This window comes from Tursiops truncatus, chromosome 3 (assembly GCF_011762595.2).
Source record: "Tursiops truncatus isolate mTurTru1 chromosome 3, mTurTru1.mat.Y, whole genome shotgun sequence".
In the NCBI taxonomy this organism is placed as follows: Eukaryota; Metazoa; Chordata; class Mammalia; order Artiodactyla; family Delphinidae; genus Tursiops; species Tursiops truncatus.
In genome coordinates, this window is record NC_047036.1 from 104,213,520 (window position 1) to 104,240,218 (window position 26,699).

The 26,699-nt window shown below is 42.9% G+C and overlaps 1 protein-coding gene and 1 long non-coding RNA gene across 9 annotated transcripts in view; one reads left to right on the plus strand and one right to left on the minus strand.

The window, feature by feature from the left end:
* The window catches only part of GRAMD2B (GRAM domain containing 2B), a 67,975-nt gene that overhangs the window by 23,295 nt on the left and 17,981 nt on the right, over positions 1-26,699 (plus strand). For 3 of the 6 annotated variants that reach the window (XR_012330837.1, XM_019924319.3, XM_019924320.3), the window contains exons 2-6: positions 19,539-19,658; positions 22,315-22,434; positions 22,532-22,643; positions 24,693-24,759; positions 25,867-25,970. Coding sequence is in view for 5 of the 6 variants with exons in the window: in XM_019924319.3 (XP_019779878.1) it covers positions 19,539-19,658; positions 22,315-22,434; positions 22,532-22,643; positions 24,693-24,759; positions 25,867-25,970 (523 nt within the window). In the remaining variant the exon portion in view is untranslated. Of the gene's footprint in view, positions 1-19,538; positions 19,659-22,314; positions 22,443-22,531; positions 22,644-24,692; positions 24,760-25,866; positions 25,971-26,699 lie in introns of those variants that run through there. The other 3 variants (XM_019924322.3, XM_004322240.3, XM_033853122.2) reach the window with 2 other exon arrangements.
* Positions 22,270-26,564, minus strand: LOC141278318 (uncharacterized). 3 transcript variants are annotated; one of them, XR_012330840.1, is made up of 3 exons: positions 26,416-26,564; positions 22,506-22,579; positions 22,270-22,402 (listed from the first exon to the last, which is right to left on the minus strand). It is a non-coding gene; the product is annotated as an uncharacterized lncRNA (long non-coding RNA). The 3 variants fall into 3 exon arrangements; XR_012330838.1 differs by having other exon boundaries at positions 26,426-26,554; XR_012330839.1 differs by lacking the exon at positions 26,416-26,564 and adding an exon at positions 22,940-23,076.

A 26,699-nucleotide genomic window follows, 5' to 3' on the forward strand; every position in this document is an offset into this window, starting at 1 on the left:
AGTTGGCATCTCTTAGAATTGCCCCGCTATTCTTCAATAATAATTTGTAATGCTAAAACCTTCCCCAAAGAACAGCTAGATTTCACATGTTTTTTAGTTAATTATAATTGCTAATCCTTTTTGAGTTTGTTACTGGTATTGTGCTTATCTTTTTTTAAAAAGTCCTCATCTTTTAGAGCTACATATTGCAATAATTACAGACGTGAAGGTAATGGGATTTGTTTTAAAGTAATTATGGGGTGGGAGGAGTGTGCAGAGATACAGGTGAAACAGGATGGGCCATGAGTAGATAATCATTCTTCCTACTCTGTGTCATAATATTTTCATAGTAGGTGGTTGGAAATTTTTGTAATCATTTATGAAAGTAAGTGGGTACCTTTGATTACTCATCTATGATGTGAATTAAGTATTAATCACAAGACGTAGACAGTCTGAGTTTTTCTGATGAAATATATGCCTGATCGTCAAACATTGCCACTGTTCCTCTTGTCAACGCCACCTAGATTCATTGGTCAAATAGAAAATGCATACATGTTTCTAAGTTCCTTTAACCCCAGTTGTTTTAATGAAAAAAAATGTGTTTTCTAAAATCAAGTTTGATGTGACAGAGAGCAGCTCTGTGCGGTACAGCTCTGTAACACATGCTGTGAGAGCGAGGACCTGGTGTGGAGGAGAGAAAGCCAGGCTCTTACTAAGACACTGAAATATGATAAATATCCCTGATGAAGACGCCATTCCCAGAAACTGTGCCTTGGGCTACTCTTAGAAAGCCACAGGTCATGGAATTGATTCTTCTCCCGGAGGCTTATCCAGTTCAGAGGCATAAAATGAAGAAAAGCAATCCTGTTTTCTTCCTGTTTCTCGGAATCTGCAATAACCAAGTGTTGCCCTTTAAACTCTTACAGTAAAGCCAGCTAAGGTGTAATGGCCCCTCCCAGCAATAATGTCAGCTCTTTTGGCCTTCCTAAGGCAGACTCCATTACCTGTCACCCTGTTTAGTGAGTGAAATGGTGACGCTTCCTCAGTGGAAGTGTTTCTTCTTTGCCCCCAACATTTGCAGGATCAGTTTGTCAGATCTTTGTCTGGCAGGATTGGAAGGGCAGGCTATTGCCTCACTGAAACTGCCCCTGACTAGTTTAAATTTGCCAAAACATGACCCAACCCCCAGCAGAAAACTTCTCTGGCCTTTCCCATGCCAGTCTTCCTGAGTCCAGGAATTCACAGTGAAGTACATCCCTTCCTGTCGCTATTTATAAGGTCTGGTGCAGTCAAAAAGGACTCTGGGCTAGAAATCAGAATGCCTGGCCTCTGATTCTGGTAGAAGGAACATGAAATACTTAAGGGAAATGAGTAGAGCACCTCCCCCTCCCCCCAACACCCCATACAGAGATAAGACCCGGACCCTGCCCTCCGGGGCTTATGCTCTAAGGAGAGTAAAGATGAGCAAATTGTAGCCCATTCATAATTCTTAAACAAACCCCATATGAAAGCATACAGTTTCCATGGCAATCATACCTTTGAGAGTACTGGGGAGAAACATTAGATAAAGGAGGGTCAGTCCTCAGGGCACAAAGAGGGTTGGAAAAGGCTTTCTATAGGAGAAGGCCCCAGCCAGAGCTAAATCCTGGAAGGTGACCAGTGCTTACCAAGGCCACAAGAGAGGGCTCGGGCAGCCCAAGCACAGGGCTGGGCAAAACATGGCAAGAGGTTAAATGCCACTGAGGAGGTTCCAGACTGCAGAAAGAATCAAATTCAGCTTTATCCTGTAGGTAATGGAGAACCAAAAGGGTTTTAAATGGGGTGGGGTTGGGGAGATGATGTGAATATCATATCATATTTGGGCTTTTCAAAGATCACAGGGCAAAGTGATCTTCCATATAGATGGAAGGAGGAGTGAGATGGACAGAGGAAATGTTGCATATCATTCAGATGAGGTGGGGAGGTTTAGGGGTCCAGGCGGGAGACACTGAGGACCCTAGCTAACGCGACAGAACTGCGAAAGAGCAGGAGGGGGCATAACTGGAAAAATGTTAAGGAGGTAGAAATCCACAGGTCTTGGTGTCTGACTAGGTTTGGTAGGAGACAGATAGTCAAAGTATGAGAGCAGTTAGCTTATTATTCTTTGGTCGCTCAAAGCTCTCAACTTAGTTTCCTTATTTATGAAATATGGATAACACCTGTCTTACATACCTGCCTCATAAGGTTGGCATGAGGGCTAGTATGGTATCGTGGTATGGGTGTGAATGCTCTTTGAGAACAGCAATGCAAGGGTAAAGTCATCTAGAAAATCCAGTAGGAAGGAGTGGCAAGGAAGAGGGAAGGGGCCAAGAATAGATGTCTTCCAAAGATCTCTCTCTATATATTTTAGGACAGGTAGAGAAAATGCATATTTGTAGTGGGAGGAATAAAGGACAGGAAATAAGGATATCAGATGTAAGATTTATTAGACTTACTGCTTACTTCCTTGAAAGAGGTACTAATTATCATGTGTAAATTACATTAATTATAATTCTTCTATCCTGTGAAAGTTAGCTGTCATTAAAATACTAGGATAAACATTTCTTTTCAGTAGAGTTCTTAGTTCTACAATTATTCCATATTTTGATATATATAATATCAATTATATATAATGATATATCAATGTATGATTTTATGATATAAATAATATTCTGATATATGATATATTATTTATATCATATATGGTATGATATAATTATGGAATTAATTCCATATTGAAATAACTAAAAATGTACTGTTTTATTTTCTGCCATAGGGTAGCATGAACTGTTCTTTCCTTAAGTGTATCTAGTTTGGAAGTGTTTTGGTTAAACCAAAGCCTTTTACAGAAAATTGTTTTCTCTAACGTAGAGTTATCCCATTTTAAAAAAGTGATAGTATCTCTCTTCTTTAGAAATTAAGTCCCATTAATTTTTCATTAGAAAGGAAATCCTGAGTTTCAATAATATTACTCTTAGCGTTCAAGCAAAGAGAATTGTCACATGTGCTAATAACATCCATGAGATTCCATGTCCATTTTGATCACTGGGGATGATGTAGCATAAGGTGTGAAACTGACCTCTGGGAAATTCCTACACAGCACATCCTGAGCTGTCCTCATACACATGCAATGAGATCAGAGTACAGGAGTCAGGAAATGGTACTGCCAAGTTTGTGTGGGGAAAACAAAGGAGACACGGATTTCTGGATGGCTCCCTGGTGCTATTCTGGACTCTTGTGGAAACTTTTACCTCTGCTGCAGTGCCTACGTACCTCGGTCTTTCGGCTCTCTGGCATTTGATCTTTTTGTTTCCCCCCACATGGAACACAAAGACAGACTTCCAGGAAATGAAGGGTATAGAGGAAAGAAAGCACTTAAGTCATCACAGATGGCAGCCAGGGTGGTGGGAGACAGCTCATATCTCCAGTGCGTCAAGTCCAAACGCCTCCTGCAACCGCTAAGGGCCAAAGTAGCGCAGCTCGTCTCCACGGGGACCAGGGCTCCTCAAAACAGAAGCAAACATTTCTCTCTTCCCAAGTCGGCTCTGATGGCCTTGGGTATTTTTACTGTTTTCTTTAACCTTAAACATTACTGTGCTATTAATAGGTAAAATATTCCCTTCTGGCTAAATACATGTATTTCTGACATGATACATTCTCTCTCTCTCTCCAAGTAAAAGTTATTATCGTAGGTATGGTAACAAGAGAAAGGAAGTCTAACTCAAGAGGAATTTCTATGAAGACAAACGACTGTTCTGTCCATGAAGTTTACTAGGACTGTCTCCCTTTGGGGTGTCTCTCCCTCGTTCCTTTTCCTTTTGCTGGAAAAGGAAAAGGAAAAGGGTCCTCATTCCTTCTTTTTCCGGGAAGAGTACCTCTAAGTTGGGTCCCCCTGACATGACTCTCTTCTAGTACCCCTCCATCAGAAAATACACAACAGACTTCCCTGGTGGCGGAGTGGTTAAGAATCCGCCTGCCAATACAGGGGATACGGGTTCGAGTCCTGGTCCGGGAGGATCCCACCTGCCATGGAGCAACTAAGCCCATGCGCCACAACTACTGAGCCTGCGCTCTAGAACCCGCGAGCCACAACTACTGAAGCCTTTGTGCCACAACTGCTGAAGTCCACGTGCCTATAGCCCATGTTCTGCAACAAGAAGCCACCACAGTGAGAAGCCCATGCACCGCAACAAAGAGTAGCTCCCGCTCGCCACAACTAGAGAGAGCCTGCATGCAGCAAAGACAACCCAATGCAGCCAAAAATTTAAATATATAAATAAATAAATTTATAAAGAAAAAAAGAAAATACACAACAATTTTCTCAGGAGTAGCATTTTCATAAAGCTGAGCCTCATTTCAGGACTCAGGTTCTCTGCTCAGCCTCACCCTCATCCCTCCAGCTGTAAGGACAGCACCTCAGACACTCAGTTCCTTGTATTCCTGCTCACTTCCCAGGTTCTTATACTACAAATACCTTCTTATTGGCAATCCTGATATACAAGTGACTTGTTCTTTTTTTTCTCCTTCTTTGCATACTGTAAAGTTTTTGTGAATTTTGCCTGAAATCTTCATCCTCCCAATTTTGTGCTGTTCTTGATCCTCCGTTCCTTTAAAATGGGGCTCCAAATGGATCATTTCTGTGATGGATTCCACTTACTTCTGAAAAACCCAAAATTAGAGATCCTAACATTTTTTTATTCTGGGTTTTAATGGGGTTGTTTTGACAGTGGGTTTTGTTTTTTATGTGTGTACTTAATCTACAGTACCTGAGGTACCTTTCAGTCTTATTTGATGTTTATGATATTTTGAATATTTGCCATAATAGCTGACGATCTGTTAATATTGTACTTCCTCTTAAAAAACTTTGTTCCTGGATTTCACGCCCCAGCCTTTTGCATTCTTAACTTTCTGTTTTGGTAAGTTTCTCATTACACTTTTTTTATTTTTATTATTTTTTAAATATTTATTTATTTAGGCTGCACCAGCTCTTAGTTGTGGCATGCGGGCGTCTTAGTTGCGGCGTGCACGTGGGATCTAGTTCCCCAATCAGGGATCGAACCCAGGCCCCCCTGCATCAGGAGTGCAGAGTCTTACCCACTGGACCACCAGGGAAGTCCCTCATTACACTTTTAAAATCTAGGTCTTTCCCAAACACTTCCTTTTGGCCAAAAGCCTTAAGTAGATCTCCTCTAATGTATCTTAGGTACATGAAAGGCGGCTTATTCTGACATTCAGCAGTTGCTGGTGGAAGAACACCTTCAAAAAAGGTGTAGAGATAGAAATACAAAAAATATTTAAAGGCCTTGCCCCTGAGAAAATTACTAACTTGAAGGAGATATATATTTTTAGAAACTTTGTTCGTACTGAGCAATGCATTATACAAAATCCTATTTACATGCTGAGGGTGCAAATAACAAGGCGGAACTATCAGCAGCGTCAATCTACCTTTCCTGGAAGTTGGAAAAGTCAGTTGCTGTCTCCTTGATGCATTTTCTTGTCATTTTCCTTTGTTATTTTACAATTGTGCTTGGCCTCAAAATACCACTACTGAGAAGTTATTTAGTTTGATTATGATTTTGCTTACGACTGTTGTTTCTTCCAGCAATGAAGACAGTCTATTCAAGTTTCCATATAGCTTCAAATTATTACTCACCTAATTAATGGTCAGTTTGAAAGATAAGTATGCACACAATGCTGATTCAGTGAAAGGGAAAGTGGAAAGACGACCTTTATCCCCCTCTTCTACCTTCAGCATGGCCCTCTTCCAATAGGACTTGTAAATCACACTTGGGAAGGAGTTTACTACATAGGTCTTGAGATAAAATTTTAGCCCAAGCCCTTTTTCAAATGCTGATGGTTGTTCCGAACCCCATATATACTCAAAGTTGTCCAGTCAACAAGTATTAATTGCATAATTTCTTATATCCAGACATTGGAAGTAAAGAGATGGGGGCTGGTATCAAGAGGGTGTATAACTGGACATGTCCTGGGCATGGAACAATGGATAGTTGTGGGTAGTTAAAAAGGCACAGGGGCTTCCCTGGTGGCGCAGTGGTTGAGAATCTGCCTGCCAATGCAGGGGACACGGCTTCGAGCCCTGGTCTGGGAATATCCCACATGCCGCACAGCAACTTGGCCCGTGAGCCACAACTACTGAGCCTGCGCCTCTGGAGCCTGTGCTCCGCAACAAGAGAGGCCGCGACAGTGAGAGGCCCGCACACCACGGTGAAGAGTGGCCCCCACTTGCTGCAACTAGAGAAAGCCCACGAACAGAAACGAAGACCCAACACAGCCAAAAATAAATGAATGAATAAATAATAAATAAATTAAAAAGGCGGCACAGAGAGGATAGTCCAGGCTAGAGGAGCCAAGAGCCACGCACAGAGGGAGGATGAAACACGATGTAAGTGAGGCTATGGTGAGAAGATCAACATGGCTGGAATGGAGAACTCTTTTTAGAAAGTAGAGGGAGACTGCAAAACTCTGGAGGGTCTTGACTCATAACCAGATACCTCACTGTGATGCTCAATAGAAAGCCATTGTTGGTTCTGGAGCAGGGGCATGACATAATGGAGGCAGTGTCTTAAGAGGATGAATGGGGGCATTGATTGTCCCAGAAGACTTGGAGAGGGAGACCCTGGAGACCACTGCTGAATGTTCCCGATGTTGAGGGGACACGTCTGCAGCTGCAGCTGTTCTCTGCTGTTGACTTCATCTTAAAGTAGTGACAGAAGCCCTTGTGGGTGGTTTTTATTAAAAAAAAAACAAAAAACATAAACCAGTTTGAGTTGGGTTTCTGTCCCTTCAGAATCAGAATCCTGATATTTGAATACTCTTCGGAGTTACGTGAGTTGCCTTAGGCTTTGAAGGAAAAGCAATGATTTAGGAAAACAGAATTGGGAGTAGATATAAAGAAGGTAGAAATGAATCCCATGATTGTTCATGGGACCAGGTTAAAGGGGCATGTTGGGGCCACTGATGGCTGTGCTAAGCCACTCCTCCAGCCCTGGTATTGCAGCTGAGATTTAGGCACCGCTCTCTGCTATTGCAATGTGCTTGGGACTCAACAGAAATCGTTTCCAACTGGCAGAGCCCTTCCTCTGCAAGGACAGTATCTTTTTGTTGTTCTTTGGGCTCTTCTGGTTTTCAAGTACAGTTTTTTACCTGCTAACAATATGTGTCTATTATATCTCAAACTAGATTTGCAAAGTCCCTCCCACCAAACACAACTTTCCTCTTGTGTTCCCTGTAACTATGCACGGTGGTGCTAATCTCCATTCCCCAGATAACCTTTGGGTTATCTTGAATGTTGCTCTCCAGTGCTTGCTCTCCCACCCATCCTGGTGTTATCTCTGGATTCTCTCTCCAGTGCCGTGTCTGCTTCTTGCCTTCAAACTCCTCCCCACATCTGCCTCTGCATTTTCTGTCTCTACTCTCCATCCCAGCACATCCCCATTCTTATACACTGATGCGAGCGTAACCCTTCAGGAGCACATATCTCATCAGGCCTCTCGTGATGTAGGTACAGGAAGAGGTGGACACTGAATAATATCTCATCCTCATCATTTCATTCCTTCTGTCTAAAAATCTTCAGTTAATTCCTACTGCCAACCAAATGAAGTCTCAAAGCAGCGCTTTCTCATTAGGAATCAAACTTCACAACAATTTAATTTGCTTCTTTCTGCTGCCTTACTCCAGAAAAAAAATGCTAGGTTTTTCATCTGCCCCCCCCCCCACCATTGGTTTTAACTACGCCTGATTTTAGTGGTAGTGGTACTTCATTATCTATAAAAATGTATTCATCCTGCTCTTTCTTGCTTACATATTCTAAACTTTCTGTCTCAACTTCCTGTTTTAATGGAACATACGAGTCAACTCACTTATACTAACGCCCTGCTTCCCTCTCTTCCTCCTCCCTATTTTAAATAGGCATATCACTCTTTCTCCTTCCTATTTTCATACATTTGCCTCTTTAAATAACACGTTGACCTAAATCTCTTGTTAAATTAATTTGACTCCCAACTTTTGAGAATAAGAAATTAGTAACCTCTGCCCTTCTTTCACCTTTTTACCACTCCTGTTTTTTCTTTAATAATAACTTCTCCTTTTTTTCCTGTTTAGAATTCCTACTCATTTGATATAAAAGTGCCTGGCTTACGGTGATTTGTGACCACCTAGAGGGGTGGGATAGGGAAGGTGGGAGGGAGGGAGACGCAAGAGGGAAGAGATATGGGAACATATGTATAACTGAATCACTTTGTTACACAGCAGAAACTAACACACCATTGTAAAGCAATTATACTCCAATAAAGATGTTAAAAAAAAAAAAGTGCCTGGCTTAAACACGTCTTGTGTTTCCCTCTTACTTTTTCTCTCTTTTGAATTTCTGTATCTTGATGCTATTTTCCAGCCCTTTGATTAAATAAATAGGTCTCGTTGAGAAGGTAATATTTGAGTAAAGACTCGAAGGAAAAGAGGGAGAGAGCCACATGGCTTTATGGGGGCAACAGCGTTCCAGGCAGAGGGAATAGCCAGTGCACAGATTTTCTTGTGGGAGCGTGGAGTGAGAAAAGGGGGTCAGGGAGATGAGGTGGGGCAGACAGGGCAGGTCATGAAGTGCCTTGTAGGCTATTAGGGATTCGGACTCTGAGAGAACTGAGGAGTCAAGGAAGGTTTCCTTTTCCATAATATTGTGATCTGTTTTAGGAGTTCTATCTTCTTTCTGAAGATATTAATTAGAAGGTTTGGGGGTTTTGTTTTTCTTGTTTGCTTGTTTGTTTTTTCTGTTTTCTGAAGTCAATTTTCTAAGGGTTTTACTTTCTTGTTAGTTTATCTTGGTCTTTTCTTTAAGACTTCAGATTTTCTTCAAGGGTCTGGCAATCCTTTGCTGTCATTTCATATTTAAGAATGAGGGACTAGAGGGAAAAAATAAGGGATTAGAGTAGTTTTGGAAGAATATGAATAGGGAGTTGGTACTTAGCTTGGGACCACTTTATTCAAAATGGAAGGAAGAGAAGGGATTTACTCTGGAGTTCCAGCCCCCTTCTTAGGCACCCTGATTTTCTGCAGCTAAGTTATTCAGTTTTTTAATTGACAACCCTTCTGATATGTTTTCCTCACAAGCTAAGTAGCGGACTGTCTGCCATTTGTGTCTTGAGGATGGGGGTGTGGGCAAGGTGAGTGGTGGGCAGAAATTTCTCACACATACACCTTTAATTTAGTCTAATGTTTTCGGCAACTTCTTACATCGTCCTCCTATAGCACCTTATTGGACTCTGTCAAACAGATCAGTATTCTCTTATCTTCCACTTATACCCAAATTCTGAAATACAGCTTCCTCTACTTTGCTGCATGAGTTAATATTTACTTTCTACTTTCCATTTTTCAGAAATTTGGGGAAATTACTCTTCTGCTGATGGTTTCCCACCATAATTGTAAGCAGGATTACTACTTCTTTTATAAATCCTCATCTTAACAGGCCTCGGAAAGGAGAGGCAAACATCTGTGCTCCTGTTCTTCTTCCTGGACTGGGAAGCCTGTTGGGTTTTCATCACAGGTTTTGACAAAACCAAAGAATACTGTGTTTTCGGTATCCCTTTTTTAAAAAATCTGCCAGTAAGCCTATCAAGAGACACTTAATTTGTCATTAACATTTTTATTTTAACGTTATGCTGGGCCCTAATATCCATTTAACTTTTCTAAATGTTATTTATTTAAAAAGTCAATTCTAGGATATTGCCAAGAATTGGTGATGCAGTTATAAGAATTGTTTTCCCTGAATGTTTCAATCAGCAACGCGTTAGAAAAATTGGCAAAATGTACATACGAACAGCTAATTTACAAAACAGGAAATAAAAAACACTCTTAAATATAGGAAAATACACTCAACCTTACTCATCAGGAGAGAAATGTAAATCAAAACTATAATAGGACTTTTTTTTTTTTTTACCTCTTAGATATGTAGAGATCAAAAAGTTTAACACTAATCATTGGTAAAATTGTTATTCTATGTGCTAGGTACTCTGCTAAGCACTCTGAATTGTTTTTTGGGTTTTTTAAGAATATTTATTTCATTTATTTTTTCCTTTTATTTATTTACTTATTTTTTGCTGCATCAGGACTTAGTCGCCGCACACAGGATCTTTTTCATTACGGCTCGCCGTCTGCTCGGGTTTCTCTCTAGTTGCAGCACGTGGGCTTCTCTCTAGTTGTGGCGTGCGGGTTTTCTCTTTCTAGTTGTGGCGCACAGGCTCCAGAGTGCGTGGGCTCTCTAGTTGAGGTGCACGAGCTCAGTAGTTGTGGCGCACTGGCTTAGTTGCCCCGCAGGATGTGGGATCTTAGTTCCCCGACCAGGGATCGAATCCACGTCCCCTGCATTGGAAGGTGGATTCTTTACCACTGGACCACGAGGGGAGTCCCTGAATTGTTTTTTAAGTGTAACACTTTAGTAAGAATGTGTAAACACTGCTACATATTATGGGTGTGGGTCACAAAACCTTTTACTAAAGGCAATTTGGCAATAACTATAAATTTTTCTTTAATTTGTGTACATTTTAACACAGCAGTTCCATTTCCAGGAAGTTATCCTAGGGATATATTCACACATAATAAAACATAAGGACATATGTCACATAAGGACATTCTTTGCAGTGTTGTCTGTATTAGTGATAAGACTGAAATCACCTAAATGCCCATCAATAAGGAACTGGTTAAATTTTGTAAGCCATTACAGTGGAACTCTATGCAGTCATTAAAAAGAACGAGGAAGCTCTATGGTACTAATAGGGAAAGAACACCAAGTTAGTTTCAAAAAAGGGGGCGGGGGGGTGTCTAGAATAACATGCTATCACTTGTGCTTAAAAGTACACTCATATGCATTCAGACTCCCTGGAAGTACACACAGGAGCTGGGAACAGTAGGTGCCTCTGGAGAGAAACAGGGCCAGCATAAAACAGGGGTGGGTAGAAGGGAGATTTGTTTTTCCGTTTGTAACTTTTGAATTGTGTTGTTGTGCTTCTAGTACCTATTCAGAAATAAATATGTAGATCAATAAATACAATGTAAAATTTCCAAAGATATCCTTATATCAGAATTGTAAATGAAAGACTGTTCTTCCTGATTTAGAAAAATCTAGCTGGGAGACTGAGCTGACTTTGCAGTTGGAGAGGCTTAGGGGTCTTGGAGAGGTCCTGGTCTCTATCACCAGTTCCTGCACCTTCTGCACCCCATTCTGCTTCCTGCTTTTGGTAACTGTGTTGTCTCTGTTTCTACTGTGGCTGCTGTGCAGCAGCCCCCAGAGTCCTCCTCTGTCCCTACAGCCCATCTCTCAGCTTCCCAAGTATTGCCACCCTTGCCTGCCAGCCAGGGAGCCACTAAGTGGACAGCACACCAAAAACAAGAGTCTTTCAGGCTACAGATCTTGGCGAGTCCAGGTGCAGCCTAGTTTTCAGTACAGGGTTTCCATCCCATTTCCAGGATTTTATCTTCTGGGGATCCTCTGGTGAAACATATCCTATCTTCAAGTCACTTCTTAACCTTTGTTGGTCAAGACTGTGGTTTTGAGTAATGATAATCAGGGAGTTTTTTAAATGATAGTGGGTGTAAAACTATCTCACTGGTACTACCATAAAGGAGTTTAGTGACCTTTTTTATGCTTAAGCTTAGACTAATTTAACTTGAAGGTAGACAAGCACAGGTTTATCACTGTAACTAGGAAGGAGCACAGCTTCCTGGACTGAACCACAGTGAGGCACTTGTTTGCATTTACCTGAAATACAGCTTATTCACTCACCTGAGATAGAACCTAATTATCACTTACACGTGATGATGCCTGAGTACAACACATCTTCAACAGGAGAGGCAAAGGGCCTGGGAGATGGATATGACAGAACAGAGGAGTGTTGAGTTTACTCTAACTCAGAGAGACCCTTTTCAGGAGGAATGATAGTTGACCCCATGTAAGAATTCTAATTCTGAAGAATTGTGAAATCTGAATCAAGTCATCATCAGACTAATCACGTCTAGGAAGTGAGGAATATTGGACTGTTGATAGGGATCGTCCAACCTGTTTTTTATTTATAGATTGTGGTGCAACAGTGTGTGGCAGTGTCTTGTTGAAACCAGCACTTCCTAGCTGGTAATAAAAATGCTGTGGCCTAGTTGGTAAAGTCAGGCTTGGTTGGTATAAGTGTGTCTATCTCACTGCTCTGAAATTCCTACTTAGAAGCTTTCAGGGCCCATAACTGGTGCTTACATTGGGTTGGAGATAGGAGAAGAAATAACCTGCCAAAGCCAAGTGAAGGTGGATCCCGTGTTCCCAGCATCTTCTGCTGCTTCTATGCTTCCTTAAAACTGTCACTCATTTTTTTAAATAAATTTATTTATTTTACTTATTTATTTTTGGCTGCGTTGGGTCTTCGTTGCTGTGAGCGGGCTGTCTCTAGCTGTGGTGAGCGGGGTTACTCTTCGTTGCAGTGCACGGACTTCTCATTGCGTTGGCTTCTCTTGTTGTAGAGCACAGGCTCTAGGCGTGTGGGCTCAGTAGTTGTGGCTCACGGGCTCAGTAGTTGTGGTTCACGGGTTCTAGAGCGCAGGCTCAGTAGTTGTGGCTCATGGGCTTAGTTGCTCCGTGGCATGTGGGATCTTCCCGGACCAAGGCTCGAACCCGTGTCCCCTACATTGGCAGGCGGATTCTTAACCACTGCGCCACCAGGGAAGCCCCCAAGCTGATTTATTTTCATGACTTAAGTGAGATCTGTTATTTCATCTCCCTTGTCAATGAGAGTTCAGCTTCACTGCCAGTAACTTTAAAGTTACTGAGAGGCCTTGCAAAAGTGGTCTGTTCCTTCTCCTATGCCCTCCTCACTCAAACACAGGTGAGCCTCTGCTCTTCGGATCCTAGCAGTTTCAGTTTGCTGCCAACAAGACCTCTGTGATAGGGGTGCTCCAGGAATCATCTCGCCTGTGTTGGTAATTAACTTGCTTGAGTTCCGTAGCATCTTTGAGTAAACAAAAACCTAAAGTTGAATCGGCCCATTGATGAATTTCACTTCTGTTTTGGATGCCACAGAATTAATCCCACATCAGTCAACACTAATAAATGACCACACTGAGCAAAATGCTGAGCTGAGTGCTGTGGAAAAAAACAGAAGTTCCCTGCTTCTCGTAGTTGGATCATTAATTGATGAGGGGTCTAGTGAGTTACAGAGCCAGCAGCAGCAGAGCTGAGGTGATGGGATGGGAGGCTCTGTGGAGCTTGTGCCCGTTGGGGAGGGCTTTCCAGGGCAGAACCAGTGCTAGAGACCAGGAGCCAGTCTAGGGAAGAGAAAGGTGGAGACTCTGTACATCATCGGATGAATGGATAAAGAAGATGTGGCACATATATACAATGGAATATTACTCAACCATAAAAAGAAATGAAATTGAGTTATTTGTAGTGAGGTGGATGGACCTAGAGTCTGTCATACAGAGTGAAGTAAGTCAGAAAGAGAAAGACAAATACCGTATGCTAACACATATATATGGAATCTAAGGGGAAAAAAAGTGTCATGAAGAACCTAGGGGTAAGACGGGAATAAAGACACAGACCTACTAGAGAATGGACTTGATATGGGGAGGGGGAAGGGTAAGCTGTGACAAAGTGAGAGAGTGGCATGGACATATATATACACTACCAAACGTAAAATAGATAGCTAGTGGGAAGCGTCCGCATAGCACAGGGAGATCAGCTCGGTGCTTTGTGACCACCTAGAAGGGTGGGATAGGGAGGGTGGGAGGGAGGGAGACGCAAGAGAGAATAGATATGGGAACATATGTATATGTATAACTGATTCACTTTGTTATAAAGCAGAAACTAACACACCATTGTAAAGCAATTATACTCCAATAAAGATGTTTAAAAAAAAAAGTCATTTTAATCTGCACATACCTGAATGCTCTGTCATTGAAAGACATTGTGTGGGTGGGTTGACCTAGAGGCAGGCTCTGTAATCTTGTCAGTGCTAAGCTAGGGGCGCTGCATCAGGACCACCCACTTGGTGAGGGCTGAGTGCCCAGCACTGCACACAAGTGCCTGGCCAGGAAGGGCGGGGCAAGGAGGGGCTGAAATCCAGCCACTTCGCTTCCTCTGCTCCTTGGTGCTGGGCTCTTCCTGCCCAGAGCAAGAGGCACCATTTCTCTGCCAAGTCCTGTGTCAGTAGGGCTACATCCAGACGGCACCTTTTCATGAGTGCTTCTGGCCGGGCATGGCTCTTCCTGAGTCTTCAAGGGTGCTGTGCAGGACAGCTACCGTGCTGCCTCTAAGTCTGAATCTGACCCTGCAAAGCATAGAATTCTGTAAATATTTGAATGAATGCTGAGGTGGATTATTGAAGTTACACACACACTTCATCTCCCTACTTAAAGAAGGACTCGAGTGGATTTCTTTTTCTTTTTTTGTGTGTTTTATTGTATTTCAATTTACTTGACTAGTTTGTGGAAACTTGTTGAAGAGATTTTCTGATTTACTTTTTTTTAACCATTTTTTTCCCTTGAAGTATAATTTACAATGTTGTATTAGTTTCAGGTGTACAGCAAAGTGATTCAGATATATATATATATACGTACGTTTTCAGATTCTTTTCTGTTATAGGTTGTTATAAGATATTGAATATAGTTCCCTGTGCTATACAGTAGGTCCGTGTTGTTTATCTATATTATATATAGTAGTGTGAATCTGTTAAGCCCAAACTCCTAATTTATCTCTACCACCCACCCCTCTGCTCCCAATGCTCTTCCCTTTGGTAACCATAAGTTTATTTTCTGTGAGTCTGTTTCTGTTTTGTAAATAAGTTCACTTGAGTGGATTTCTTTTTCTTTTCTTTTTTTTTTTTTTTTTGGTTTATTGTTTTCAATTTACTTGACTGGTTTGTGGAAACTTTTTTTTTTGTTTTGAAAAACCTATTTACTTTTCCAAATATTATTCCAAATACATGCTTTACAGGCTACTATGGGTCAGAAACATCCTGTAGAAGAAATTATTTTGATAGACATTGGAAATAATTTTAATAGAAGAAAAAGCTCATATTTATCTAGATGTGGCTATGTTCCACAGGAAGATTTCGACGTCTAAGGTGCAAAGACAAAATGACTGTGGCTTTCCTTGCCACTCAGAATATTGACAATCTTCCCTTAGAGCCTACTCTTTTTTTTTTAATATCAAAATCTAATAAGCCAAATTTATTCAAGAAAAGTTATATCCATTTTCCTTTAACCTTCTTAATCTACCAAGGACAGTAACTTATGTAAAAGCATGCCTGTTTTTTCCTTTAGAGCTTCTTTTTTCTTTTTTTAATTGGAGTATAATTGCTTTACAATGTTGTGTTAGTTTCTGCTGTACAACGAAGTGAATCAACCACATGCATACCTATATCCCCTCCCTCTTGCCCCCTCCCCCACACACCGCGTCCCACCCATCCAGGTCATCACAGAGCACCAAGCTGAGCTTCCTGTGCTTTATAGCATGTTCCCACTAGCTATCTATTTTATGCATGGTAGTGTATATATGTCAATCCTAATCTCCCAATTCGGCCCACCCTCACCTTCCCACCCTGTGTCCACATGTCCATTCTCTACATCTGCATCTCTATTCCTGCCCTGCAAATAGGTTCATCTGTACCATTTTTCTAGATTCCACATATACATGTTAATATACTATATTTGTTTTTCTCTTTCTGGCTTAGTTCACTCTGTATGACAGACTCTAGGTCCATCCACATCTCTACAAATGACCCAATTTCGTTCCTTTTTATGGCTAATATTCCATTGTATGTATGTGCCACATCTTCTCTATCCATTCATCTGTGGACATTTAGGTTATTTCCATGTCTTGGCTATTGTAAATAGTGCTGCAGTGAACATTGGGGTACATGTGTCTTTCTGAGTTATGGTTTTCTCAGGGTATATGCCCAGTAGGGGCATTGCTGTGTCATATGGTAGTTGTATTTTTAGTTTTTTAAGGAACCTCCATACTGTTCTCCATAGTGGCTGTATCAGTTTACATTCCCACCAATAGTATAAGACGGTTCCCTTTTCTCCACACCCTCTCCAGCATTTGTTGTTTGTAGATTTTTGATGATGGCCATTCTGACTGGTGTGAGGTGATAACTCACTATAGTTTTGATATGCATTCCTCTAATAATTAGTGATATTGAGCATCCTTTCATGTGCCCCTTGGCCATCTGTATGTCCTCCTTGGAGAGATGTCTATTTAGGTCTTCTGCCCATTTTTTGATTGGGTTGTTTGTTTTTTGATACTTAGCTCCATGAGCTGTTAGTATATTTTGGAGATTAATCATTTGTTGCTTCCTTTGCAATTATTTTCTCCCATTCTGAGGGTTGTCTTTTTTATGGTTTCCTTTGCTGTGCAAAAGCTTTTAAGTTTAATTAGGTCCCATTTGTTTATTTTGCTTTTATTTTCATTACTCTAGGAGGGGGGTAAAAAAAGATCTTGCTGTGGTTTATGTCAAAGACTGTTTTTCCTATGTTTTCCTCTAAGAGTTTTATAGTGTCTGGTCTTCGATTTAGGTCTTTAATCCATTTTGAGTTGTTTTTGTTTTTTGTGGTAAGCGGGCCTCTCACTGTTGTGGCCTCTCCCGTTGCGGAGCACAGGCTCCGGACGCGCAGGCTCAGCGGCCATGGCTCACGGGCCCAGCCGCTCCGCAGCATGTGGGATCCTCCCGGACCGGGGCACGAACCCGTGTCCCCTGCTTCGGCAGGCGGACTCTCAACCACTGCGCCACCAGGGAATCCCCGAGTTTATTTTTGTGTATGGTGTTAGGTAGGTGTTAGGTGTTAGTTGGGTGTCAAGTAGACAGTATACTGACCTTTAGAAGTAGGGCTCCAATGGACAAGGGGGTGGAGGATTGTCAAGCATCAGAATGAATTCAACTTAAGAACAAACTGGCTCTGATCCCAGCCAACCCCAAAGTCTAGCCAGAGGCCCATTAGAAATAAATGCAAATTGTAGTATCACTTTTACAAGGTTGTGCCACTCTACACTGTTAAATCTAATCAATCCATGTTAAAGCTAAGCACACTCCCATTATTAGCTCAGTCCTCACCGTATCCCATTTCTGTGAAGGCTCCTATGGAAACTTTTTAAAGAGATTTTCTGATTTACTTTTTTTTATAACATTTTTTTTTTCTTGAAGTATAGTTAATTTACAGTGTTGTGTTAGATTCAGGTGTCAGCAAAGTGATTCAGAGATATATCTATATATATACACACACATATATGTGTACTTTTTCAGATTCTTTTCCATTATGGGTTATTACAAGATACCGAACATAGTTTCCTGTGCTGTACAGTAGGTGCATGTTGTTTATTTTATGTATAGTAGTGTGAATCTGTTAATCCCAAACTCCTAATTTATCTCCACCACCCACCCCTCTGCCCCCACTGCCATCCCCTTTGGTAACTGTAAGTTTATTTTCTATGTCTGTGAGTCTGTTTCTGTTTTGTTCACTTGAGTGGATTTCTTATGCTTTTGAAGAATAGGAGTAATGTGTGTGTCTTGGGGGATAGAGGGAAAAGGCAGGGATGTGCTCAAAGGGCCCTTAACAGTTCTATAATTCTTGGAGTCCATAAATTAAATTAAATTCTTGGAGTCCATAAATTTGATATTAAAATAAATCTTCTAGGGCTTCCCTGGTGGCACAGTGGTTGAGAGTCCGCCATCCGATGCAGGGGACACGGGTTCGTGCCCGGTCTGGGAATATTCCACATGCCGCAGAGCGGCTGGGCCCGTGAGCCATGGCCACTGAGCCTGTGCGTCCAGAGCCTGTGCTCCACAACGGGAGAGGCCACAACAGTGAGAGGCCCGCGTACCACAAAAAAATATAAATAAATAAATAAATAAACAAAATAAATCTTCTATTTTAAACCAAAGCAATGTTTTCATTTTAATGTTTCAAGGCTTTCCATGTACCTTTTATCACATAATGCAATTCAGTTATGTACTGAGTCCTTTTAATGTACATAAGTGCTTTAAGTACTTTGAAAAGAACTGAAGAAATAGAAGGTTGGGCCTATGTCCTCAGATGTTAACCTACCTAGAAAAGGAGAAATGCAGAATGAGAGTATCAACCACTCGTAGGGATTATTACTTGGATACCTTGTCAGACATACCTGGTTTTGATTTTGACACGACAGTAGGACTCCCAATGTGGGCTGGAATTTCCATGCGCTGTGAAAAGTGGTAAGCAAGCAACCACAAAGCTTCAAGTAACCAATAACATTTCCTGCCTGCGAGGTTTTTTGCAGGTGAAGATACCAAATGGGTGGTAAGTTAGGATTAAAATTAGCTAAACTGTCACAGCAATGCTGTCTTCCTTTACACTCAGCCACCGTGGAGTTCTCATGGTCTAGAAGTATGTTTTGTGAGTCCTCTGCTGTGCAGGCTGACACCAAAGAAGGTCTGATCCATGCTACCACCTTGTGTTCTCCCTGGCCACATTCCTTCCTCTCCTTCCATGTTGAAATGGTTTCCCCTGATCCCGAGACGGAGGGAGCTCACCTGTGTCCACTGCACTGGCCGTCCTCCATCTGTTAATGGTTCAGCGTGCTGACCCTCTGACTTACTGTCTCCTCTACTCCCTTTTTCACCAAGGTCAGACCTAGTTTTCCAAAAGCCTACTGAGTGCGATTATATACCCACACTATCCTAGACCTCGTGGTCAGTATAAAAATCAATGAGATTCTTCTTCCCAGCCTGGGGCTCCCACACCGAAGAGCTAGTAAGAGGGCTCGGAGGATAGATGCGTGGCTGGGGGGTGGATGGATGCGAAGAAAGAAAATATGAGAATGGGCATGTACACAGAGGCCTCTCGGATGGGCAGACCTGAGTTTGAATCCCAACTCAGACAGGTACTAGTTCTGCAAACTCGGGCAAGAAATTCACTATGTGAGAGCCTCAAATTCCGAGTCTGTGAAATGGGAGTAATAATTCCCACCTAGCCTGGGTGGTGGTGCGGATTAGAGAGTGTAATTGCTGAGAGAAGCGCTTGGTGAAATTAGCAAGCACCCAAACCAGGACCTATATAGCTACAACAAAAGATGATAAGTGACGTAAGTGCAAACAAACGGGGTGGGAGCGCCCAGCAGAAAGGCTCACAGCTGGCAGGAGGCCGCACGTGAGCTCATGCACAGGTCAGGGGCCCTCCCAGCTTCTGGGTGATCTTCCACCTCCATGCTGGGCTGGGCAGAGCCAGGCAGCGCAGGGCCCACGGGCCGCATACCTGGGAGCCGGAAAGTCCCTGCAAAGTTGGACATTTACCTGCACATAAACCTGCACGTGTATCTGAAACAGGCATGACCCAGAGCTCCACCCCCTGGGGCACCAGCTGAGGGGGTAGGATGGAGGGATGGAAAGGGCACTGCTGTCCTTGTTGACTTCAGCCAGTCCCGGGCATTGAAGATCATTCCACTCTCCAGAAAGCGAGGTCACGTCATCGTTTTTCCCTCCTCCCCACTCTGGATATCTAAGGTGAAGTGTTTTCTCCAGCTCAGAGGCTGAGAATGGTGTGGAGGAGAAAAAGAAGGTCTGCAGGTCGCCAGCAGCCCTGTCCCCTGCTCTGTCCAGCGAGACCGAGTCCGCAGACCCGAAGAGAATCATTTCCCTGCGGTGAGTCCTCACCTTGACTCTGTTCTTTTGGCCTTTCGGGGAGGAGGGGTTGCTGGGAGGAGCTGGTGTTTCTAGTTTTATGGTGATGGTTAACAGTGAAGATCTCCTACAAGCAGATGACACCCCTGAGAAAGAAGTGGGGTGTTTTTCCTTGATATCCAGGCACTGGCACCTGCCTTCCTTTCTCAGCTCTTCCCGCCAGCCTCTCTTCTCCTTCCCACTGCAGCCTTCTGCAGAATTTCTGCCCCTTTCTGAAAGCACTGATTTTGCTACATGATAAAGCTGGGGTGGGCCCCTCTCTGGCATGGAGTTAGAAGCACCTGGAAAGGCTGCCAGGGTTGCTGCTGAGGCCACCCAGGTTGGATTGTCTGCTCGGCCTGTGGGTGTGCACACCTGCTGTCTCACTTTCCTGGCAGCCACGGAAAAGCGCGGAGGGAAACCTGCCTGGGATCCCCGGGCGGGGTGTGCACATCTCCCTGGGCTGCCCATTTCCTGGGGCCGGTGCTGGAAGCCGGGCTCAGTTTGGTCGTGGGGCTGTGAGGGGACAGGCGGTTTGAGATGTGGAGCTCTGGTCCCTGTCACTCTCAGGGGCACCAATTATGTGCTTGCTTTCACTTGGAAGGAAGAAGGAGGAACTTCAAGTTGCTTTTGTTCCCTTAAAAGAGAATGATTAAGCCAGCGATCAATTACAGGTAACTGTGGCCATTTATCCACACCAAGTGGAGGAGTAATAGCTCTCCTCCCCATATTAGAACTGTCAGAACTCCTACCTTCTACGTCTTTTGTCCTCTGCTAAAGGATGATTAAATAACTCCTGCTTTTCCCTTCCTTCCTGGCTACCCAGCCCACGGCTTCTCTGCAAATCTATACCTCACTCAGGACCAAGCCTAAGTCTTCACTCTGCCCCCAGATTTTTCTGTTCTGACTATCACTCCCAATTCTGTCTCCATCTTTTCTGCATGACTGTTTTGATGCATCTCACTTTTTTTGTTTTTTTGCGGTATGCGGGCCTCTCACTGTTGTGGTCTCTCCCGTTATGGAGCACAGGCTCCGGACGCACAGGCCTAGCGGCCATGGCTCACGGGCCCAGCCACTCCGCGGCATGTGGGATCTTCCCAGACCGGGGCACGAACCCGTGTCCCCTGCATCGGCAGGCGGACTCTCAACCACTGCGCCACCAGGGAAGCCCCAATTCTGAATTTTTGAATAAAAATGTTTTGCACTAGGTTTCAGGTCCTGCTCATAGTCATCTGTATGAAGTGAGACTAACACAGTTGAAAAGATACAAAGAAATAATGCATGTAAATAAGCGTGCCTCCCACCCCTACCTCAGAGCCAATGCTGTGCAGACAAGCCCTTCTACTTGTGTCTCTGAAATCATCAAGGGTACAGCTGCCCTTTTGTCACATTTGCTTACAGTCCATTGTTCTTCAAAAGGTCTGATCATTGCCTTGACAGTACCATTAACATTTATTAATTTGAATCAGTAGAGGTGATAAATTCAAATTAGTGGCTAGTATAAATAATAGGTAATTTGACATTTGTAAAAACAATTTTATTTTCAAGTAGAGTACAAATGTCTACTCATAGTTTTTTTAAAAAAGTAATTCCTAGAATTCTAAAGAAATTTATATCTGTGAATTGGTTCAGTGGCCAGTAACTGAATCCAAATCTCTGTGCCTTGAATTGATGAGAGATATTTTGCCTCTGGTTTGAGCACTGTGGACTCAAAACTGTTGGGGGCAGCAGAGGCCTGGGACATCACATAGTCAGTCTCTTCACAGCTGAGAAAGCCGGAGTCCAAAGTCCCTCTAACTTCATTTCTGTCCCTCTGTCACACCCATATGCCACCCAAATTGCTTAAGAGTCTTCTTAAATTCACTTTGAACCAAACATTATTTTAACTGAGCCTCATGCTATAGAATCCTATCGTGGAATCATGAATTTCATGTGCCATTTTTTCCCCCCAATAAACAGAAAAAAATCTACATAATTGTATCACAAAATTTTTCCATGTGTATACCTCTAAAAATCATGCATGCATTCCACTTTGAAATGGCTGGGTTTCGCTGTACGGTAAAAGATGCAAATTCTACTCAAAGGAAGAGCCAGGACTAGAATCACCTTGGAAAGAAATACGGGAGCTCTGACCTCTGCCCTTATGAGAACAAAGGAAGGACTTCCAAACATGTTCTTTTTTTTGTCCTGATTTTACTTCTATTTTCCCACTCTGGGATGTTCTGTCTCTCTTTCCCCCATACCCAATTCCTGCTCATCCTGTTAGGCCCAGTGTGTTAAACCCTCACTGACCTGCTGGTCTCTTCTCTTACCTCCTGTTGGACTTAACTGTCTCTATACCACCTCCTAACGCCTATGATATGTATTGTTTTGATGCTACATCATGTACTGCCTTTTTAAAAAGATGCTTGATATGCGCACAGGTTCCTTAAGGGTAAGGACTGTCTTGTGCGCCCCGAGGCATTTAACATGCCGCCTCTCTCAATTGACACTTGTTAAGTATTCACAGAATTCTGGATTGAACTATAGCTGCAGTTTCAATAATCAGCCTCCAGTACTCCTCCTTATACTGCTTAAAATACTTTTGAGATGATATAATTACTTTCACAGCTCAATCGATACTTCTCCCTTCCAAAAGGTACGGTTTCTTCAGTTTGGGATCCCGCCTGCTGGAATCACCCCGTCCCCCACACCGTGTCCTTAGAGTCCTGAGGGATTATCGATGTCTAGAAGAGAAAAATCAATGTCGGGCTTTCTTGTGAGCTGGTATAATAATCAAGATGTATTACACTGTATACAATTAATGGTAGCGTAAAAAATTCATCTTACGGACTTCTTGGATTTTCTTTCCTCAGGTCGAAATCCAGTTTTGATGGTGCCTCTTTAGCAAGTGAGAAGAATGACTGTAAAACAGAAAGCAAGAATGACTCTAAGATTGAAAGGAAAAAGGCCTCATCTTCCAGCCAGGTAATTTGGGAATGAAATGTGTATTGTCTCAGAGGGTGACAGAAGCATTGAAGCCAATGGGAAGAGGGGACGCAAGGGTCAGGACTAAGGTAGGCACAGATTTTAGAGAATCAGGAAGAAAGGACCGGCTGCAGTTCCCTCGGGCGAGCTTTCATCAACATTATATTTCACAGCTGACCATGCGGCACATGCAGAGGGGCAGTGAGTACTGAGAGTCCTGTGCTTGTCTAATAATTAGCGGAGACCAGGAGACGTGTGACGTCCTTGCACTACAATTAAAGAGTGTGATAAGGCACCTGTGTGAATAGAAGGCTTCCCAACTGCACACAGAGGAGGAAAACCTGGGAACAGGGTCATGATTCTTCTTTGGAAGCAATTTGGGGTCTGCTTCAAAATACACCCAGATGGGTAACAAAGCCCAGTTCTGTGTCATAGAGTATGACATACTTACTGGGGCCAACAGTTTGGGGCTTTTTGACACTTCACTCCTAAAATACTTGAATATGTATCTCCTAAGAACTAGAACAAGAAACTGTTGGCTCACCCAAGAAATTTAACTAAATAGTAAATATACAAAAATATTACTCATATAAAATCCATTTTCGATTTCCACAATTGTCCCAGTAGTGAATGTCCTTTATAAAGACTTTTTGCTCCCCCTCTCTAGAATCCAGTTGAACCATGCATTGCATTTATTTGTCATGTCACCTTTAATTTAGATCAGTCCCTACCTTTTTTTAAATTTTATTTTTATTAATTTCACATTTTTGAAGACTCCATGGCCCAGGATATTTTTAAATCAAGCATGCAACCAATGCTCACTGTAGCCATTAAAAAGAAGATCTCGGCAAAGCCCTGATAGAACACCTAGCTTTAATCAAGGAAACTTTCTGGATGCAAGATGTACTCCAAGGAAGCAGCATGAGCTAACCTACTTTATGTGAGGTGTTCATCTATAAACGAGTTGACTTGAGGGGACCATCTGTCATACGCATGACCTGTCTGAAGCTCCTCTTTATGGCAATAGTAGGGCCATTTCTGCCACTGAGACTACTCCTACTTTGGATAATGCATCATCAAGGGCCAACGTGTGGTATCTCTCTGTTCCGCTCATAAGACTCTGCCTGCTAGGATGCTTTTGAAGAAAAGTGGTCCTGTGGATGGAGGACCCAGCTCTACCTCTTAGTAGCTGTGTGGAGCCAGTTAAGTCGCTCATAATCCCTGAGGCACAGGGTCCTGAACTGACATCAGTTCCCAGGTTACTGTGGGGCTGGGGGTGGTGTTTTGTGAAAGCATTTTACAAACTGTAAATTGCCGTCTATACATTGTTGTCACAAGTGGAAACAGATGAAAATGAAGTGATTTGCAGCATTTCAGACTCTTGGGCCTTCTACCTCCCTGGAGAGTTAAGTCTTTTGTGTGAAATCCTACTTGTCACCTCCCCCTGACACTGGTTAAGGGAACACCTTCACAACAGTAACAGTCACAGTGACAAACCAGAGACGTATTACCCCATTTAAGCCTTACGGCATCCCTCTGAGGCAGCTACTGGCACAGAAGAGAAAACTGGCCCAGAGAGGTTAAGCAACTAGGCCAGGATCACGTGCCACAGAAGAGGTGCAGCTAAAACTTAAACTCAGGGTAATCTGATACAGGGCTTTTAACCGCTACCCTCTTCTGAGAGTACTCGCTGGGACCTTTAGTGCCCTGGGATCCACTACCTGGTGAGATTTTATCTCATTTCTTATTAGGGACATCCTTGTCCAGCCACTTCTGCAGAAGGCTGACCACCAGCTACTTCACGATTATAGATATATATATGTCCAGTCAGCAAGTCACTAATCTTGTTGGAAAATGAAACCTCTGTGCCCTGCCTTCCACGTTTTTCACTGAAGGGTTGGGTTGGGGACTATGAGATCAGGGAGAATGAACTCCTAAGAGTCTCTGTTCAGGGTGGGGAGATTTGTTACATAATTTAGATTGAAGTTAAAATTCGTGATGTTTGAGAAGAACAAGAGCGGTGATGCCTGTGTTTTGTCGTCCTTGTAGGACAAGGCAAACATGCACTTCCACAAGCTGTTTCTGGATGTCCCCACTGAGGAACCCCTGAGGCAAAGTAAGTTCTGACTTGGTTGACTTTGAAAAGATGCTAATTGGTTTGGGGGAAGAAAGAGTCTGGGGACTGAATCACCAAGGGGAATAGGTTTCTGAAAGTCATGATGTAACAATAACACCGACCTCACTCAGCTTTCACCCAGCACCTTGAAAGATGAGGGAGTAGAATGGGAAAGTGACCTCCTCCACGTGATATGGAACCATCCAAGGGGATTCCAGAATGTCCTCGCCTTGCATACTCACTGCTGAAATGTGTTGTGATTGGATCGTGCTGAGATTTAAGATAATAAGACCAGAGTAAGAGAGGCCACTAGAAGAAGACAACACAGACCTAGGTGGACAGACATGTCAACCCCTGTGCAGGGCTCAGTGGTCACACCTAAACACCTGGCCCAGCACGATGTTCAGCACCTGCTCCACTCCGCTGAACGCATCTGGGGCCCAGGGTTCCATTCCAGCTTCCCTCAGTACACAAATGCTTAGGCAGCATGCTGGCTTCCTCCCACCATCTCCAAACAGGAAGGTGTGGGTCATGTGTTCTCCCCACAGTGAGACCATCTATTTCAAAAGGAGTCATTAGTGACCATACCAGGGTAGAAAGGGCAGCAGTGCCAACATTAGCACAAGGATGACACATCTTCCCCACACCTTCCCAAAGAGAGGAGTTTTTTTTTTTTTTTTTCCCTGGTACGCGGGCCTCTCACTGTTGTGGCCTCTCCTGTTGCGGAGCACAGGCTCCGGATGCGCAGGCTCAGCGGCCATGGCTCACGGGCCCAGCCGCTCCGTGGCATGTGGGATCTTCCTGGACCGGGGCACGAACCCGTGTCCCCTGCATTGGCAGGCGGACTCTCAACCACTGCGCCACCAGGGAAGCCCCTTGCCTTTCCATTTTGATGTTTATACTGAAGTTTGTAAGACTTGGAATTAAAAAACAAACTCTCATCTCCATAGCTTTATTCCACTAAAGATGACTGAAAAAGAGGTGAGAGATCTTTTGAGCGTGTGAGTGTGTTATCTCTGCGCATCTCTGAGTCACCAACATATATACACAATTTTCATTTTAAATGGAAATTCTAACATGATGTTATACCTGTATATATTTTCCCAGGTTTTACCTGTGCTCTACAGAAAGAAATATTATACCAGGGGAAGCTCTTTGTATCAGAAAACTGGATTTGTTTTCATTCCAAGGTCTTTGGAAAAGACACTAAGGTTGGTATAATTTTTCAGAAAGAAAGCTAATCCTGCATTTCCTTATATATTGTGACTATTAATTGTTTTAAATGTAGCAAGTCTATAAATATTTGTGTCATTATTATTCCTTTAGACCAAGTTTCCTTTACTATAGTTCCAAATACTACAGGTTCTAAATGCCTCTAGATAACCCAAACTTCCCTTTTTCCCTAAACAGCACTCTCTCATTCATTTCCTTATATATATATATATATATATCTCCCACAGTCCTACCTTAAATCCTTTTTACCAAGATGTCACCAGTACACTCCTAAAGTTTTTCATATGGAGAATGTGTCATAATTTGTTTCAAAGACATACATTAAACCCAAAACAATTCTTTAAAGAAATCTGAATTTTACACCATATTCACAGTTACCATCAGAGGTATCTAGGCAAACAGGCCTATAAGTAAGATACTTACTAGCACTTACTTTGTCACCAGCACAAAATGAGCAGGATTTGGAGCATTTTAGGCCTGGTCTGGGGGAGTCACATACCCTCAGTCCCCGGTGAACACGGACATCTTTTCCTTCTCACTAAACACAGATTTGGGGGAGCAGAGGCCCACGATACCTGAGCCTTTAAGGAGGATAGCCTGAAGAAGTTGGCAGTTTTCCCAGGGCACCGCCTTCTAAAACGAGGCCCTTGGGACTTTGGCATGAGAAGGGAAAAACTAATTCCACCCCACTGACATTCTTTCCCTTT